The sequence below is a fragment of the Chiloscyllium punctatum genome, chromosome 5 (genome assembly GCF_047496795.1).
Source record: "Chiloscyllium punctatum isolate Juve2018m chromosome 5, sChiPun1.3, whole genome shotgun sequence".
NCBI classification, from domain to species: Eukaryota; Metazoa; Chordata; class Chondrichthyes; order Orectolobiformes; family Hemiscylliidae; genus Chiloscyllium; species Chiloscyllium punctatum.
In genome coordinates this window covers 107777916-107797434 of record NC_092743.1, presented here as the reverse complement: position 1 = coordinate 107797434, position 19519 = coordinate 107777916, and the positions used below count along the sequence as shown (strand labels likewise).

The 19519-nt window shown below is 39.6% G+C and overlaps 1 protein-coding gene across 2 annotated transcripts in view; it reads left to right on the top strand.

The window, feature by feature from the left end:
* Positions 1-19519, top strand: part of LOC140477325 (septin-7) — a 104917-nt gene that overhangs the window by 29134 nt on the left and 56264 nt on the right. For both annotated transcript variants that reach the window (XM_072571001.1, XM_072571000.1), the window contains exon 2: positions 19409-19515. In XM_072571001.1, coding sequence (XP_072427102.1) covers positions 19409-19515 — 107 coding nt within the window. The remainder of the gene's footprint in view (positions 1-19408; positions 19516-19519) is intronic.

Below are 19519 nucleotides of genomic sequence, written 5' to 3'. Positions count from 1 at the left end.
TTTGACAGTCAAACTATAAAATCTTCCATGCCGAACTAGATAAATATAGCCCAGTTTTTCTTAGTGAATGCTTGGTGTATTTTTTCCTGCATTGACAAACGTGATTACTGTTGTGAGCCTAATGCATAGAATGGCACAACACAAACAAAACCATTCATGCAAATTCCTTGAGCCGTCTAATTAAGTTTTTTGTGCTCTTGCCCCATGTATTCTTTCCTCATGTAATCAAAAAAATTGCCTTGCACATCTCCTTTAAATCTTCCCCTTTAACCTTCAATATATCCTCCTATTATTGGACATTGGTACTATGGGACAAAGACTGACTATTGATACTATCACTGGCTCTCAATTCTATACACATTTATCCTACACTCTGTCAAAAACGATCCAAGTTTGTCCAACTTGTCCAATCCAGCCACCATTCTTAACACCACCTCTAAATATTACACATCCTTTCTATATGTCAAGACTATAACTGTGTACAGTACTCCACATGTGGCCTTCTTGGACAGCCAGAAGGAGTTGCCAGTGTTTTAAACTTAAATACCCCAATCGATGCAGGCAAGCATGCCGTATGCCGCCTTTACTGCCTTATCCACTTGAGCTGCCACTTTCAAGGAGCTATGGAATTGCACCTCAATATCTCACTGTCAGTACTCCAAGGTTATTGCCATTTACCATAGACTTCACAGTTGCATTTGAACTCCCAAAATGCAGTGCCTAACACTTGGCTGGATTAATCTGTCATTTCTATACCCAGCTTTCCAATTCATCTGTATCCTGCTGCATTCTTTGACAACCTTCCCTATTATCCACAATTTAATCTTTGATCATTGCACATTGACATTCAGAAAACTGTACATGTAATGTGGAGCATCACAATTGCGGGAATTTGTTGCGTAAAGTTTGGCAGATATTCTTGAGAATGGAGATTACTTTTAGTCTTGTGTTGGGTTTGAGAGGAATATTCCTTTGCTTGTGTAGCTTGTGTAGGTTTGTACAGCAGGGTTCAAGACTACGGGAACAATTTGATTACAGGAAATTCTTGAACTGTTCTACTTGGACACGAAAACTTTTCATGCAAGCCTGCAGTTAAATCACAAAGGAGTATAATCCCGTCAGTGTCTGAATTACAGAGAAGCATTGTTTCTTCAAAATGATTGGGTGTGTCTGTATTCTAGTTTGACAGAATTTATTCACTTCAGAGATGAACATTAAACTGGCATGGTCACCACTTATTGACAGTCTCTCATTATTGTTGAACTTAGGTGGCTTGTAAAGTGCTTTTGGAGGACAGGTAAGAGTCATCCATATCGCTGTGGGTCTGGAGTCAGATGTAGGCCAGATTGAATTAGAAAGGCAGATGTCCTACTCTGAAGGACATTAGTGAAGCACATGACTTTTTTTCATGACAGTTGGTGGTTTCATGTTTTTGTGAATTAGCATTTTATTACAGTTTTATTAACTGAATTATATTTAAATTGCCTCAGCTCTTGTGGCAATACATGTCGCTTGAACATAAGCCTGGGCCTTTGGATTCCTATCCAATAAGCTAACCACAGCATTGCCCTACGCATAAATATATCCAAGTCTGTGGTTCAATTGTGGTTCTAAAGAATTTTACTAAAGAATTTTACTCTTGGATTTTGATGCTCAGATCCCCAGAGTCTCCCATTATTTTCAGATTTAGCATGAATGGTCAAGGCCTATAGTTAAACAAATGATGTGGATTGAAAGGGACTAAAGTGAATATGCAATAATTTGGGAGAAAAAGTTCTGGCTGAAAGAATTTTCTAAATCGCAAGTTTGATCAGACAATAGAAATTCTCAAATAGGGTCTCTGCCTTGAGTCTGCATAGAATAAGTGAAGAAATACTTCCATACCTGTAGGTCAAGTTGAATTGGATGAAAGTTGAGAAAATATCCAGTTTATGGAAAGACAGGAAAGATAGATAAATGATTGAAATTCAGAGGAAGTCACCTTTTGACATGAGCACTATTCCCTGTCCAAAACGGTAAGACCACAAAGATATAGGAGTAGAATCAGTCCACTTGGCCTATCGTGTCGTCTTTGCCATTCAATTGTGGTTGCTCAACCCTATTCTCCTACTTTCTCCCTGTAAACTTTGTTAGCCTTCCTCATCCTGTCTACCTCTGTCTGAAATGCAATGACTTGGCCTCCACAGACATCTGCGGCAATGACTTCCAAGATTAACTACTCTTTGGCTGAAGAAATTCCTTCTCATCTCAGTTCTGAATGGATTGCCCTTCATTCTGAGGCTGTGTCTTGAGACCTAACTGCCCTATTTATGGATATACCTTCTCCATGACCTATCTAGACCTCTGTTTTCTGTACATTTCAGGGAGATCCCACCTAGATCCTTTTGAGTACAAACCAAGGGTCCTCAACATACAGAATACAGACACACCCAATCATTTTGAAGAAATAATGCTTCTCTGTAACTCAGACACTGACGGGATTATACTCCTTTGTGATTTAACTGCAGGCTTGCACGAAAAGTTTTCATGTCCAAGTAGAACAGTTCAAGAATTTCCTGTAATCAACCAAATTGTTTCTGTAGTCTTGAACCCTGCTGTACAAACATACATTGACAAATTATCAGACATCCAAGCATTGAGTGCCTGCATAGGCAGTTGCAAGGGTACCGAAACTCACCCAGAAAGTTAATCAGTCTCTTAATGACTCGCAAAAAGATCAAGTTCTGACTAAGTTTATGCCAGTCACTTAACAAGACACTTTTGTGTCAACTGTAGAGATATTGTCCTTGTGCCAAGAGGAATAAGTGGAAGCTGGGTGTTTGTCCCCCCCCGCCCCCCACGAAAAGGTGGTAAAATATAAAGCACAGATGAGCTACGCAAGCAAAGGAATATTCCTCTCAAACCCAACACAAGACTAAAAGTAATCTCCATTCTCAAGAATATCTGCCAAACTTGACGCAACAAAATCCCGCAATTTGTGATGTTCCACATTGATATTCAGAAAACTGTATGTGTAATGTGTAATGTGTAATGATCAAAGATTAAATGGGAATCTCTCTCGGGCCATTAATGTAATACTAAAGGGTTAACTGCACCATTTTCGGGCGAGGACGGCAATCATGAAAGAATGCCAAATCGCCCACACCACAACAGATAGTCATTTAGCTACTACTCCCCCTTGCTATTGTCAAGTTAAATTATTGTTCAATTGCTTCCATTCAGAGAATAGTTTGCATAATTATTCCCCAGGATTCGGCATTAGCATTTGCATCATTTTAGGATGATCTCATATGACCAACCCTTCGTTCCTGGGATCATTCTTGGGTACCTCCTCTGGACCCACTGCAAGACCAGTACATCCATCCTTAAATATGTAGTCCAAAACTGCTCTCAATATTCTAAATGTGATCTGACTAAGTTGGCAGCCTAATCGGTACATCCCTGCTTTGGGTTGTGATGAACTTGAAGTTTAAAGAAATTTGCATTAAACATGACTGTAACCAAGGAATGCACAATAGGTTTGGGTGCCCAGAAGAGAGAAGGTTTTGCAGGTTTAATGTCTATTCATTGTATTCAAATTCTTCTGTGCCTTTTCCAATATTGCTTCAGTTCTAATTGCTTGAAGGTCAGACAATATTTGCATTAATAGTTTAGAAAGAGTCTCCAAATGAGAGCATGAATCTGGTATATGAACAGGTTGGATTGTACTCTGAATGGCACCTTCTCAGTGCTCATTCAAATGAATGCAATATACTGAAAATTTAAGTGTACAAACAGAGGAGCTATTACCGCTTAAAAATTTGTGGGTTTGCAGTGTTTTGTTCAGCTTTAAGAATATATATGTTAATTGTAGTGTAATGTGTAATTTATGTCCATGAATTCTTAAAGATACTTTCATGTTTTGATGAAGGGGCCAGATGGTTTTGCTGACTTGTTAAACTCTATTCTAATTACACTTAATGCCATGTACCATTATTTCATCCAGTTCAGTTGTTAAAATATGTTTCTGCAGTAAGTTGCTGATGTAGTGTTGCAGTTGGCAACTAATTGCTGTAAAATTCTGTATTTGAGCATTGTTTTTATTTCAGATTTCCATTATCCACATATATTTTATTGTGTCTGAGGTTCTGAGAAATGGCACCATAGTTTATCACCTTTCAGTGACTTCATGCCTTTTATTACTTTTTCTATTTTTCCATTTAGGCAACATTTGCACAATACAAAGTATCACTAAGCAGAGAAATTCTTGTTCACAGCCTTTGGAGATGGGACTGAAACCTATTTAATTGCCATTGCTTGGAAGCAGTGTTGAAAACAGGAATTTTAAAGATCCCTCATTAAATATTCTCGAGAATTGAATATTTATATCAGCAACACTGCACCAATGTATTTTAAAAATTGCTCCTAATGAAGAAATAATTGCCAGAGATTAAGCAAGAGCATTCTGATATAATGAAGTACTGCTTAGGCAGGAATGTAGTCACGGCCTTTTTGAGACTGTCATATTCTGAGAAATGCATAGATATAAGTTATGTATCACAGTTCAACTTGTTGGAATGTGTTTCTAATCTATTTATGGCAATGTGGGTGTAAACTGCAAATGTTTCTAAAGCAGTATTACTCCAAGCACCAAGATTCTTGCATTAGGTTATATCTGCAATTATTAATTTATCTGAATGAACTGGGGTTATCAGGACTATAACTGCAATTTTGTCACCATATAAAATTAGACCGGCATAAAGTTTCATGTGTTGGACTTCAATATGGAACAACAAACTCATCCAGAATGGTCTGTATGGATTTATTTAGGGAAGTTCATGTTTGACTACTTTTTTTTTGAGAAAGGAATTTGGAGTGTTGATGCAGTAATTGATTTGGTGTGGTCTGCATGGACTTCAGTCAGGGCCTTGATAGGGTCCTTTGGTCAAGAAAGTAAGAATCCATCATCCAAGATAAAATGGTGTGCTGGATCCAAAGGTTGGCAGTGAGGAAAGAAACAGGTGCTGATGGTAGGTGTTCCTGTAACTGGAAGTTTGCTTCCATTGGGGTTCCACAAGACTTGGTATTGGGGCTCTTGCTGATTATGATGTCTGTTCATGATTTGGATTTAAATGTAGAACAAATGATCGAGAAGTTTGGGGTTGATGCAAAAAATACTAATATGGAAAATGATGAGCAAGATGGCTGTAAACTGCAGATGATGTCAGAATCTCAGTTGTTACAGCACAGGAGGAGACTATTGGGCACATCGTACCTCCACCAGTTCTATTTCTGAGTGACTATCTGCTAATGTTTCCACATATCCCTATGCACCCGTTCTCTCCAAATAATCATCCAGTGCCCTTTTGAATGTCTCAAGAACATATCAACAGATGGGCCAAATAGATCATATGCCAAATGGAATTCGACTTGGAAAAGTGAAGGAGAGTTTGGAGAGAGCTAACAAGTCTGAATGTTAGGACTCTGACAAGTACTGAGGATCAGAGGGACCTTGGTATGCCCATAGATCACTGAAAGTAGTAGGTCAGATAAATTGTGGTTAAGAAAACAAATGGGATACTTGCCTTTATTATCCAAGACACCAATACAAGAGCAGGGAGGTAATGCTGATACTGTTTTTAAAAAGCTAGTTACTCCACAACTGGAATACTGGGTGCAGTTCTGCTCACCATGTAAGGAAGAGGTGGTTGCACTACTTAGGTTGGAGTAGAGATTTACCAGGATGCTACCCAGGCTGGAGGGTCTGATATACGAGGAATGATTGGGTTGGCTGGGGTTGTTTTCCTTGAGATAAAGCAAGTTTGACAGGGGACCTGATAGAGATGTATAAGATTGAGTGGTGTTGATTGGGTGGATAGGATGGCTCTTTATCCATAATTTGAGGGATCAAAAACCAGGTGGCATATATTCAAGGTAAGGAGTAAAGTCTACGAGGGATTGTGGAGTGATTTTTTTTTTAAATTGGTGCATTCCTGACTCCTAACACCCCTATGTTAAAAAGTGGGTGCACGAGAAATTTTCATCACCATTGAAGCAGTAGTTAGATATTCACCTGTTTTGGTGTAGCCTCCTGGGGTATGGACCAAAAGCAGGAAAATGAGAAGTGTAGTCAGATCCTCGACCAGTGTGGACCAAGTGCCTGAATCTATTTATTTGGTCTCTGTGCCAGTAATGAGATTGCTGTTGCCATCCTCGTTAGAACTTGGGTTGTAGATCACATGCCGGAATTCATAATCTTATAGGGGCAATGAATATAGACATTGACGTGAATAGAGATGAGCAAAAAAAAAAAAATTCCTCCAATTCATGGCAATTCTGCTGATATTAAGCCACACTTTGGATCATCAACAGTCTGTGTGAAAGTTGGTAGAACATGTTCAGCTTAATCAGTTCTTTTTTTAAAAAATATTTTAATTGAAAAGAATTTTCTTTACAAAATTAAATAATTAAAAGATAAGAAAATATAACAAAAACAGCTCTAAACAATGAACCAACTACAGTACTATTCTACAAAAGAACTTGCAACTACGCTCATTACAGATCAATAAATCAGTAAATAACACCGCTTAGCATAACAAGACCTCCTATCTCAACCTTTGAGAGCATCAATTATTAAACCCACATTTGCTCAAAATTCTTCCTGTCAGGACATTAGGCATATTAAACCACGCCACCATGGCTAAACAAAAGCCCTAATTAAAATGGTGGTCAGATCTGCTTCCAAATAATTCAAAAAGGGCTGCCATGTTTTAGAAATATTGTCCATTTTCTGGTGCACCATGTTTATAAGAAAGTCCAAAGGAATGTGTTCCATAATTAACTTAGGTCATCCCAACAGACCCAGGAGGTTCTCAGCACATCAGAATGTTCTTCCTTTGCACAAAAAGTGAGGATGCTAAAAAGCTTTTTTACATGTACATCTCAGGGATATAAATTTGGTGAACCCAGGAAAAGAGAAACTGGGTCCACCTTTACTTTGGTCCCCAAGACCCTATCTATTATTGCTTCCACAGTGCTCCAGTACATATTTGTGGTCCTGCCACAGGCTCGATAATGAATGAGGGCACACGCACACGCACGCCACCGCCACCACACAAATGATAGAGAGTACTCACTGAAAGAGTGCTCTTAGCCTGAAGCACCCTGTTTTCCATATCAGATCTAGAACAGTCAGAAGCATAGTCTCTCTTTAGGATTAAAATCTCTGATCTGAAAAAAAAGGAAGAAGTCCCTACTCGATAATCTATACTAACGAGTTTTTGATCAAATGACGTCAGCGTTTCTTCTTCAAACAGGTCACCCAAACAAGCGACTCCCCTATCTGCCGAGGACTTAAACCCAGGATCCATTGTCCCTGGCTGGAAACCTGGCATACCAACTATGGGAGTATGGAAAGATATTTTAGCCATATTGCCCTCCATCTGCCTCATTGCCCTCCAAGCTTTAACAGTATTAGTAACTATTGAATTGTGGCAATGTTCTGCAACTATCCTCATTTTGTCCAGAAACACAGGTTAATAAGAAGACATGGCCTGGGAGGCCTCAATATCCATCCTTGTCAACACAGTCCTCACAGGACCAGTCACACTTAAAGGACAGAAGGGAGCTCAATTGATATCTTCTGACATCCGGGAGATCCACTCTTCCCAGCCCCTGGGGCATTTGCTATTTTGTAAGCTTGATAAGGGGCCTCTTATAGCGCCAAATAAAAGAACTAAACCAACCATTTAATTTCTGAAATGTTTGTTTTGGAAAAAGCAAGGGAAGCATCTTCAGAGGGTATAATAAGCGAGGAAGAACATTAATAATAGCAACTAGACCTAGCCATGGTCTTGGAAGGGCCCCCCATCTTTGGTCTTGTTTAATCTTGTCAAACAAACAATGAGGCTTGAATAACTGATCAAAACTAGGGGTAACAGAGGGTCAGATAAAGAGAGCCTCCTTGTGCCCATTTAAAGGGGAACCCACCTTCAACGTCCAGTTTTCCCCAAAGACCCCCCATCGGCATAGCCTCCGATTTTGAAAAATTGTTTTGTAACCTGAGAAGAAGCCAAATGAGTTGATACATTTGTATCAAATAGGTCACAGAAACTGCCAGGTTTGAAAGAAAATTGAGAATATCATCTGCATATAATGTTATCTTATGCACCTTGGGGTGGCTATATTAGGGTCCCCATGATCTCAAAGAAAGGAAGGAACAATTATTTATGGAATCAGGACATTCCAAAGCTCTACACAGTGGAAATATTATAAAATTGCCTATTTCACAAATAGGATATTGTGGCAGCCAGATTGTGATAGCAAGGTTCCATAAATGATAGTATAAATTATAATTTAAACTCTTGATGAATTGGTTGAGGGATAAATAGCAACCTATTTAAAAGGCAAATTATCCTGCTCTTGAAGCAGTGCATGGGATTTTTTGTGATCTGAATGAATAATTCCACCTCTCATTTAAAGATGTCGCATCCTATTGCACTGTAGTGTTTGCTGATGTTTTGTACTTTAAGCTCAATTTTCGATGGAGCTATTGCTGGAGCTAAGGATAAATGTATGATTGTAAATGTTTGAGGAAATTTGGGAGCACATGCCCCACACTTGGCTTGCTTTATTTTCGGCTACATACATGGTTCACCCCTTGGTTAGTATGTATCTGGATGTAGATGCACAGTAGTTCCCAGTGCCCAAGTGCAGTATTGTGTTAACTGTCTGGAATTTACCCAAAATCTGTCTCTCACATTGAAGGTCCTATGGTGTAAGGATGGAAATGCAAATTACTTATGGGATCTACCTTTGTTCTCTTTGGCACAATGGTGTAGCTAACCATTTGAAATGTGGTGAATAGTATTCTCATTGCTATAATGAGAACTTAAAACTGTAAATCCATTATGTAAAAAAGTTGGTTACTTGACTGGGATTACTATGTCACTTTATCCTGTAAACACAACATGGTTCAGATATACTTGGTGTCTAGTAAAAATGAGAGTTCTGTTTGGACTAAAAATGGATGAGAATCCAGTACACTTTGGTAATCTATTCCAGCATTGCTTGTAAATCATTTATCAGACAGCTACTGTTTTAGCATTGAATAAGTTAAATAATTTTTAGAATGCATCTGGCATCTGTGACATGGGTAGTTTGAACAACCTGTGTGTCTTTGTAAATAAGAGTACCTAACAAAATGAAGTCTCCCATGATTTTATTTCAAATAGTTTTCAGGGCATTATCTTACTGCTGCTTTTATTACTGGGAAGACCTCTAATACAATACAAACGTTCCACTCAAAAACAACATTGCTATACTTCTGTTTTCTATCTTGTCTGTAGTGCTGCCCAACTGTGTTGATCAGGAAATTAAGTTGATCTATTATGACATTTTGCTTCTGAAATAATTCAAAATTAATAAGCAAAGGTGAAGTTAGACAAATCCCAAACAGAGCACATTAGCAAAACTGTGAAGAATTGTGCATTTGATTAATTTGATTCATCTTGAAAAGGTTTGAATCAATAACAATATCTTGTTCTGAGCAGCAGGTCACCAGCTTGCAAATGCTCATCTCCACTCTAGTAGATAATTTTAAGCTTCTGTGATATATAATGGCTTATGTTTTTGATACCAGGCTCTAAATTATACAATCTTTGAAAATTTCAAATTGGTTCCAGACTTAATTTAAAAATCAAATACACAGTTTTATTTGTTTTTATTGGCTTAAATCTAGGCTGCTGTTCTGGCATTTTCTATGTAGTCATGTGACATGGTTCCTCTAATTTTGGAGGAACCCTTCAACGTACTCTGATAAATGTTCTAGTTTCTAAATTAAAGTATGTAATGTTAAAGTATTATTGAAGGAAAACTGAAAATGCTGGAAGCACTCAAGTCTGACAGCATCTGTGGAGCGAGAAATCCTGATTTTTTTTCAGGTTCTGTTGAATTAGTATTGGATTTCAAATTCTTTATTGTGCTAAAATTAACGGCACCTGTGCTGCTTCATATACTCTCTCCTGGAACTGGACAAAACTGTCTCAATTTCTTTGTCACACCTCTTTTAATGATGCTACCTTCCACAATGGTGCTTTCAATGTGTCTTTTCCCTCAGCCAGGGACCCCAACCTGCTCCCCTGTTCTGAAAAGCCAATGTAGGAATGAAGTCCACAATAATGTGTCTCCCTTTATTTCCACTTCTGCTTGTCCTCTCTCCTAAAATTGCAATAGGATTTCCCTTGTCTTCACTTTCTGCCTCACCAGCCCTCTTGTTCAAAAGATTGTCTTTTGTCAAATTTCCTTCATGATGATGTCACTGAGCACATTTACTTCAGCTTTCTGAAGAGACCATTTCTTCTATGACACTCAATCCAATCATATCATATTCCCTGAATCACCCCATACTATCACGGGAAGTGCAGCATTTGCCTTTGACAGTTTCCCTCCTCCCCTCCAAGGTCTCAAACTATCCATTTAGGTGAAGCTATGATTTAATTGTATCACTTTGAGTCCAGTCTACTGTATACAAATGGAGTCAACATGGTTCCCCTCTATGCAGTCATCTTGAATTTGAAATGTTAACCTGTTTTTCTCTCTCCATTGACGTTACCAGACCTGACAAGTTTCACCAGTACTCAGCTGTTACTTCTCATCTCCTGTGCATTATGGAGACCAAATGCAGACTGAGTGACCACTTTTCAGAACTCCAGTGCTTAGTTACAAGAATGACCTCAACCTTCTAATTGCTTGTCATTTTAAGACACTATCTTGTTACTATGTCTACATTTTCTGTAGTCTGCAACATCTGAGTGAAGTCCGGGTAAGCTGAGGAAGATCATTACATTTTCCATTTATCTGCATTTGTAATCCATGCAACTGCTGAGGGCACAGTTGAATGATGCAGTAGAAAGTTATCTGCATCAAGAAACAGTGTTTATCAAGCATTTTAAATTGATTAGAAGTAAGTCAAATGCTAGACAGGAGAACCTTGTGCAGAATGGAGCTGCAAATGCAGTGAAGGATTCCTTTGTGTCATTGGCATCACGCATGTGTATTTGGGAGGGGTTTGTGCTGGTGTCAGGTTCTAGGCACACGAAGATATCAACGCCAATACGGTGGCAGGAGGTACTCCATTTCTGTTTTCAAACTTGACCGCTTTCGGGGTTCAACATTGAGTTGAACAGCATCAGGCCTTGAACTTGGTCTCCCATTTTGTCCCTTCATCTCCATGACTCTGACAGCATCTGGTTTTCTTGTCACAGAGCTGACCTATATTTTGCTGTTAGCATCTGCTCTAGACAGATCTCTCTTTACTACAACCATTACTGTACTCAATTACTTTGGACCCATCTCTTTATACCCATTCTTGCTTTATTTGGCTTGTGCACTATGATGTACTCTGAAGATGAGTCACTGGATTTGCATTGTTAACTCTTGTTTCTCTTTATGGATGTTGCCAGACCCACTGTTTCTCCACTTCATTGATTTATCTATTATTAAGCAATTCAGATCATGGCCTCCTAAAAACATTCTGATTCACTTAGATTCCTAAAACATGCAAATAATTAGGGATGAAGGATAAGATTTAAAAAATTCAGATATGGATGTTGATGACAAAGCTGACATTATCCTCTGATGATTATCAAAGTGGAATGCCAACTGTTTTTGATTATTACAGTTATCAGTAGTAATAACCTATGAGCCAGGAGACCTTGAATGAAGTCCCATTTTCTCCAGAGTTGTGATATAACACATTTGAACAGATTGCTTAGAAAATCTTTGTTCTGATCAGATAATTTCAACACCTTTTGTGCTAATGGTTTAAGTGGGCTTCGAATGAATCGAAGTCTGTCTTGTTCTTTAACTGAAAGTGGCACGCAGCAACTCATTGTGGCAAACTGCTATCGGTGATGTCAACCTACTTTGAATTCTGAATGTATTTATGTTGTACCACTTGGAATGTAGCAACTGTTGTCTGAAATCAGTAAAGGATTCTTGGATTATAAAGTTAAAAATCTCAACGTCAGGTTATAGTCTAACAGATTTTTTGAAGTTATTTTTAGATTTTAGATTCCCTACAGTGTGGAAACAGGCCCTTCGACCCAACAAGTCCACACCGACCCTCCGAAGAGTAACCCAGCCAGTCCCATTTCCCTCCGGCTAATCCACCTAACACTATGGCTAATTCACCTGACCTGCACGTGTTTGGACTGGTGGGAGGAAACCCACGGAGACACAAGAAGAATGTGTAAACTCCACACAGTCACTCAAGGCTGGAATTGAACCTGGGACCCTGGTGCTCTGAGGCAGCAGTGCTAACCACTGAGCCACCATGTTTACTAGGAGGCACTAGCTTTCAAAGCGCAGCTGCTGCTTCAGATGGTTGTGGAGCAGGATCATAAGACAGAATTTGCAGAAAAAGATTAGTCTTGCAACTGAAATGATTTGTTGAACAAACCTAGATTGCTGTTAAGTCTTTTTGGTTCTTTAATATGTAAATTCCAGAAATACTTTTAAGTCCCATTCTTTTAAGTCAATTTCTGAAGTGGAATTTACAAAATATTATATGCATTGACTGCCTATAGGTTATGTATTTTTTGAGCAGAATAGAATGTATCTGCAAATATAAATTTACCCCATAAACCTCTGTGCGTGCACGTGCAGGAGAGAGAGAGTACATGTGAGAGTGAGTGCTTGTGTGTGTACAGGTTTGGGAAAATGCGTGTGTGATGGAGTATAAACCTGTGAGAGGGTGTGGGGGTGTGTGTGTGGGTGGGTGAGTGTGGAGGATGTATGTGTGCATGTATGAGAGAGAACTTGTGTATAAGAGGGGGGTCTGCATGTGTGAGTTTGTTCACCCAGTCCAACGTGGACTCCCCCAAATCTTGGATTGTAAGATTAATTTCACCCTTAAAAAATAGTCATCTTCAGATGAACTGCTTCTATCAGTCAAGTCTGACTTCACTGGGTATCAAAACAACGGGATATTTTGTCCAGTAACAGCAGTGTCCGTCTGTGTTTGGAAACAATTGATTGATTCTAGAAGTTAATTTCTGCTGTGAAACATCTCCCCACTAATAGAGCATGAGTTGTAAACCATGCTCCTGCCTGGAGTACTGAGTACTGAATTAGCAATTGTGTTAAAGTTGGCTTTTAACTTGGTTATTTCTCCAAGTACTTTTGGATCTCTGACAAAGAATTTCATATTTGTATAGTACTTCTTACATTCCAACGTATTTTATTGAAAACTGTGAAGCCAATTTGTCCGCTGCAAACTCCCAACAGTTTCTCACAGTAATAGGAATTGAGATAAACTATTTTAATGAAGCTGATTAAGAATAATTATTGTATTAGGACGCTGGGAGAATTCCCCACTCTTGGAATGATGCCGTGGAATTCTTGCATCCAACTAAGATGGCAAATGGGACTTCTGAAGTCCCGGTCTGTTATCAAACATCTCAATTAAAAATGCATGCATATGGATGATATTGCAACTCGGTTACATTAGTTGATTAAAGAGCCAATTTGGAGAAATTACCATGGTTATGCCTTGCATCAGTATCCATAAGCATAAAAGGGGTAGCCATAGGTACCCACACTAGCTAGGGGCCCTAGCTATGCCTGTCTCTTTGTTGGTTACGTGGAACAGTCCATCTTTCGCAGTTACACCGCCACCATTCCCCACCTTTTCCTCTGCGACATTGATGACTGTATTGGTGCCACTTCATGCTCCCACAAGGAGTTTCAACAGTAAATCAACTTCACCAATACATTGCACCCTGACCTCAAATTCAGCTGGGGACCATCTTGAATACCTCCCCTCCCCTTACTGGATCTCTCCAGCTCCATCAATGGACACCAACTCAATGCAGACATCTTCTGCAAACCCACTGACTGCCACAGCCAGCTGGACTACACTTCTTCCCACCCTGCCTTCTGTAAAAACATTATCCCTTATTCTCAATTCCTCCACCTCTGCTGCATCTACTCCCAGGTGGACCAGTTCCACCACAAGACCAGATGGCTGCCTCCTTCAAAGACATCAATTTCCCCTCCACTTTCATCCATCTATCGCATACTCAGACACACACCATCCCGCACATTTATCTCTCCACCCTCTTGGTTCACAAGCCTCATTCCTGATGAAGGGCTTATGCCTAAACGTCGGTTTCTCCTGCTCGGATGCTGCCTGACCTGCTGTGTTTTTCCAGCACCACGCGTTCAACTCTGATCTCTAGCATCAGCAATCCTCACTTTCTCCATAACGTTCTGTTTGTGTTAAATCTTGAAGCAAGGTGTCTATGATCTCCAACTTGCGCACAACACATTGTACATAGCTTGTTTGAAACTTGTGCCACACTCCCTTTCCGGCAGAAGGATCTCCAATTAACTTATTTCTATTCTGCAACAATCGCCCTAAATCTCCAAGTAAATAGGAAAATATATTGCAGCTTTCAGTAATATTCTAAAGTAAGATTTTTAAGACTTTTAGAAGCTAATACACAAGATCATGATTCTGGTAATGGGTTGAAGCTTAGGTTCCGCAATTTTAAGTTAATAATTGAATTTAGTTTGTTTAGTTAAGTGTAATTCTGAGCTTTTTGTTATTTTATTACTTAGAGGTTGGAAAGACAGGGCTATTTGAACATGCAATGGACATAGCAGAATAGAGCTGAGAAGATGCTCCTGATCAAACTTGAGGCTGTGAGAATACCACATTCATTTGATGAAATCATTGTTTGAGCTAACACTTTTTTTAATCAGATTTGTACTATGTGCAAATTTGGGCATGATGTTGAAGAAAGTAGCTGATCAGTTTGTTTCTGTAGTATGGCTTGGTTGTTTGTAACATGATAATTGAATGTCAGCATTCCTCACTATTTTAGGATTTTATGTGCAGTTGTAATGTCTTAACCTCTGGGCCAGAACATTAAGATTTGTGTCAGACCTTCCCCAGCGCTGTCATTATTTTTCATTAATCTGTTTGGTTATGTAATTTTTTTTCGTCACCATACAGGCTTCTCTTTGAACTAATGAGCAAGTATAATTCAGTTGCACGATATAAAAAAATTGCATTTTCTTTCTCCCCGCTAATTAAAATGGCATTTAATGTAGAAGTTGAAAGAATTATTTTCTTGTATATGTGCAATTTTAAAGCTCAACAGACAGGAAGGCATAAACTTCCGTCTCCCAAACTCCTTGTGGAGAAAAATGAGCTGTTTGTATCCTAGATTTTCTGGATGTATTTGAAATATTTTGTGAAAGCTTTGCTGACCTCCAGCTGTGATATTATGATTGATCATGGCTGTAGAAGTCAGACCGTCATTGGTATGTTCAATAATGATTTTTGTATTACATGATGTTTGTGACTGCTGTTCCATAATGTACTTGTGAAAGGCAGTCACTGTTAGAGTGTAGTGAACATAGCAACCAATTTGAGTCCAGGAAAATCTAAGAACAATTAGATAAATGATCAAGTCTCCTGTTGTGCTGTTTAGTTTATTAATCTATTTTTCTCATTAGTCTGTTCAGAGATGTTATTGCCTCTGGAGCAGGTGAGACTTTAACCTGGGCCTCCTGGACCAGGGGTAGGGCCTCTGCCACTGTGCCACAAGAGGGCTCCTTGTTTTTGTTGTTTGGATGAGGGATAATTAGACACTCCTTGATGATTTAATTGACGTTGAGGGATCACTTACATCTGTCACTGCGGCACTCAGTACCGTTTGGAATATTGGCTTAGATTATATGCAGTCGACTCTGGAGTAGAGTTTTATACCAAAACCTGTGTATCAGAGGTGATCACATGATCATTGAAACATGGCTGACTCCAAATTTTTGCAGACTTGCTTTAAAAAAAAGACTCTTGCTGCAGAAGAAATGTAAAACATTGGGCATAATTCTTAATCATAAATGTCAGAATTGAGGGTTTTGATCTCTGGAAAATCTTGTCTACCAGACATCATTTCACAGGTTAGGACATGTCTTGCAAGTATGTCATAATTTGATGTGAACTTGCACTGAATAAACTTCAAAACATTGGAAACTTGTGATATTATGTAACATAGAAGTACATGGAATATATGGCATAGAAACCAGCCATTTGACCCAGTTGGTGTTGCATGAAGTTCCTCAGGCTTTAGCTCAGCTTTTTGTCATACTTGCTCTTTTATCTTTCCCATCTATAGCTTTGAGCAGACTATGTATACCTTATTTTCTTTGTGACAATATTTTGGCAGTCAACCTGCTAAATCTTTTTATGGTTAGTTTTGAGTTACTTTGTAGGAGGCGCCATCTTCGTAATATGACTAGTCGAGGAATGTGGCAGTGCAGCTAATCCCCTGTGAACATGGGTTCACATTGGTTGAATGGACTTGTGCTGTTTGTGGAGACATAGATGTACAGCACGGAAACAGACCCTTCAGTTCAACTCGTCCATGCTGACCAGATATCCCAACCCAATCTAGTCCCATTTGCCAGCACTTAGCCCATATCCTCCTCAACACTTCCTGTTCATATACACATCCAGACGCATTTTAAATATTGCGTTGTAGTAGCCTCCACCACTTCCTCTGGCAGCTCATTCCATACACTCACCACTCTTTGCTTGAAAACATTGCCCCTTAGGTCTCTTTTATATCTTTCCCCTCTCACCCTAAACCTATGCCCTCTAGTTCTGGACTCCCCCACCCCAGGGAAAAGACTTTGTCTATTTATCCTATCCATGCCCCTCATGATTTTATAAACCTCTAGAAGGTCTCCCCTCAGCCTTCAACACTCCAGGGAAAACAGCCCCAGTGTATTCAACCTCTCCCTTTAGCTCAAATCTTTCAACCCTGGCAACATGCTTGTAAATCTCTTCTGAATCTTTTCAAGTTTCACAGCATCCTTCCGCTAGGAACGAGACCAGAATTGCATGCACTATTCCAAAAGTGGCCTAACCAATGTCCTGTACAGCTGCAACATGACCTCCCAGCCCCTATATTCAGTGCTTTGACCAACAAAGGAAAGCATACCAAACGCTGCCTTCACTATCCTATCCACCTTCGACTCCACTTTCAAGGAGCTATAAACCTGCACTCCAAGGTCTCTTTGTTCAGCAACACTTCCTCGGACCTTAACATTAAATCCTGCTAAGATTTGCTTTCCCAAAATGCAGCACCTGTCACTTATCTAAATTAAATTCCATCTACCACTCCTCAGCCCATTGGCCCATCTGATCAAGATCCACTTGTAATTTGAGGTAACCTTCTTTGCTGTCCACTACACCACCAATTTTGGTGTAATCTGCAAATTTACTAACTATACCTCCTGTGCTGAGATCCAAATCATTTGTATAAATGATGAAAAGTGGTGGACCTAATCTTTGTGGCACTCACTGGTCACAAGCCTCCAGACTGAAAAACAACCCTTCTGCCATCACCCTCTGTCTTCTACCTTCGAGCCAGCTCTGGATCCAAATGGCTAGTTCTCCCTGTATTCCATGAAATCTAACCTTGCTAATCAGTCTCCCATGGGGAACCTTGTCGAACACCTTACTGAAGTCCATATAGAGCATGTCCATACTCTGCCCTCATCAATCCTCCTTGCTCCTTTTTCAAAAAAACTCAATCAAGTTCATGAGACATGATTTCCCACACACAAAGCCATGTTGATTGGCCCAAATCAGTCCTTGCTTTTCCAAAAGTGTAAATCCTGTCCCTCTGGCTTCACCCGGCAACAGCTTGCCCACCACTGACCTCGGGCTCACCGCTCTATAGTTCCATGGCTGGTCCTTACCACCTTTCTTTAAAAAATGGCACCATGTTAGCCAATCTGCAGTCTTCTGGCACCTCACCTGTGACTGTCGATGACACAAATTTCTTTTGTGGTCAGGACGTAATTGGGAAATTTGCTGTGTTATCGAGGAGTTGTCAGATGGCTAAGCTAGTTCTGGAGCATTAATGTTGCGCCTGTTGCCCGCACCTCTATGCTTCGCAGTATCAGTGATTGTGGACTTTTCAAAGAAGATTGTATCTCATTTGGGTTGTGCCAGTGACACACTCTCAACCCAACCTCCTGAGAACCAGTGTCTCAAAATGCGCAAAGCTGAAATCGAAGTGGGGTTGATATGATTGTCTTTGACACCAAAGCTGCATTTGTCAGAGCATAGCATCAAGGAGCTCTGATAATTGAACTCATTGGGAATTAGGGTTGAGTTGGGGTGATGTTGGGTTTGATTGTTGGAAGCCCATCACCCCAGCTCCAAGTCATCAGTGTTGGAATTCCTCCAAGTAGTTTGGACCCAAGAAGTTTTGACTGCTTCATCAATGACCTGTCTTTCATCATGAAATCAGTAGTAGGCATGTTTGGATGTACTGAGTGGGAAACATTTTCGCTGTGAAGAGAGATTGGGCAGGTTCAGGCAAAGGGTCACTCGGCCTGAAACTTTAACCCTGATTTCTCTCCCCAGATGCTGCCAGACCTGAGCTTTTCTACCAATTTGTTTTTATTTCTGGATAGGTTCAGGTTTTGGAAGGCTGAGAGGGAACCTGATTGAGGCTATAACATTCGGGGACATGGACAGTTGTGTAGAAAGCAGCTGTTCCCCTTAGCTGAAGAATCTGTAATGAGGCGAGTTTATTCTAGCAATTACCAATTTCACTTTCTTTGCATGAATGAAAACAAATCGAGCTTTGGCAAGAGTTAGACAAGTTGGGAAAGCGTTCTGGCAATTTTGTTGCGTACATTGGGCAGATAATTAGCATTTTGAGCCATTTCTTACTGCACAAAGCCTTTGCTGCCTTCCTTGCATCATACTTTTTTTCCCTTGAGTTGTTAATAGCTTGCATTGTTAAGGGCATCCCAGAGAACTTTGGAGATTAAGTTTAAATGGACATTGCATAGTTAGAGCTGCTTAAGGAGTTGAGCAGAATCTGAAACATTGCGGGACAGAAGCATGTTTTAGGCATTTGAAGTCCGGGAAAGAGGCATGGCAAAAGAGCTTTATTTTAAGGAATTCTGGAGGATTAGGAAAATCTCTGAAAAGAGGTTCTGCCAATCTAGTACCAAGTAGGGTGGTGACTGAAGGATAGTCAATCTCATGAGATCCGAAGTTTTCAAGCTGCATGGTAGCTCAAAATCATTGATTCACTTTTAATCTACCTTTGGAGGGTTATGTTTTTAAAGATGGTGAGGAATTCTAATCCATTTTTTTAAAAAGACAAAAAAATGTTGTTTATTCCGTGGATGGTTTTAAGTAATCTATTAAATTGATCATTTATTCTTTTGAGTATAAATCTGGCAAATCTTCAGTAACCACTAGCTCTATTTGAACTAATTTAAAGAGTTCATAGGTAAAAGGATCAAAATTAAAACTGCAGGCAATGCAAATCATTTAACATGAATTATTTTGTTCCTAAACCTTTTCTTGAAACTGTTTGTGTTACAGGTGAGTCAGGACTAGGAAAGTCGACGCTCATCAACTCTTTGTTTCTGACAGACTTGTATTCATCAGACTACCCAGGGCCGTCGCATAGGATCAAAAAAACAGTAATGGTAC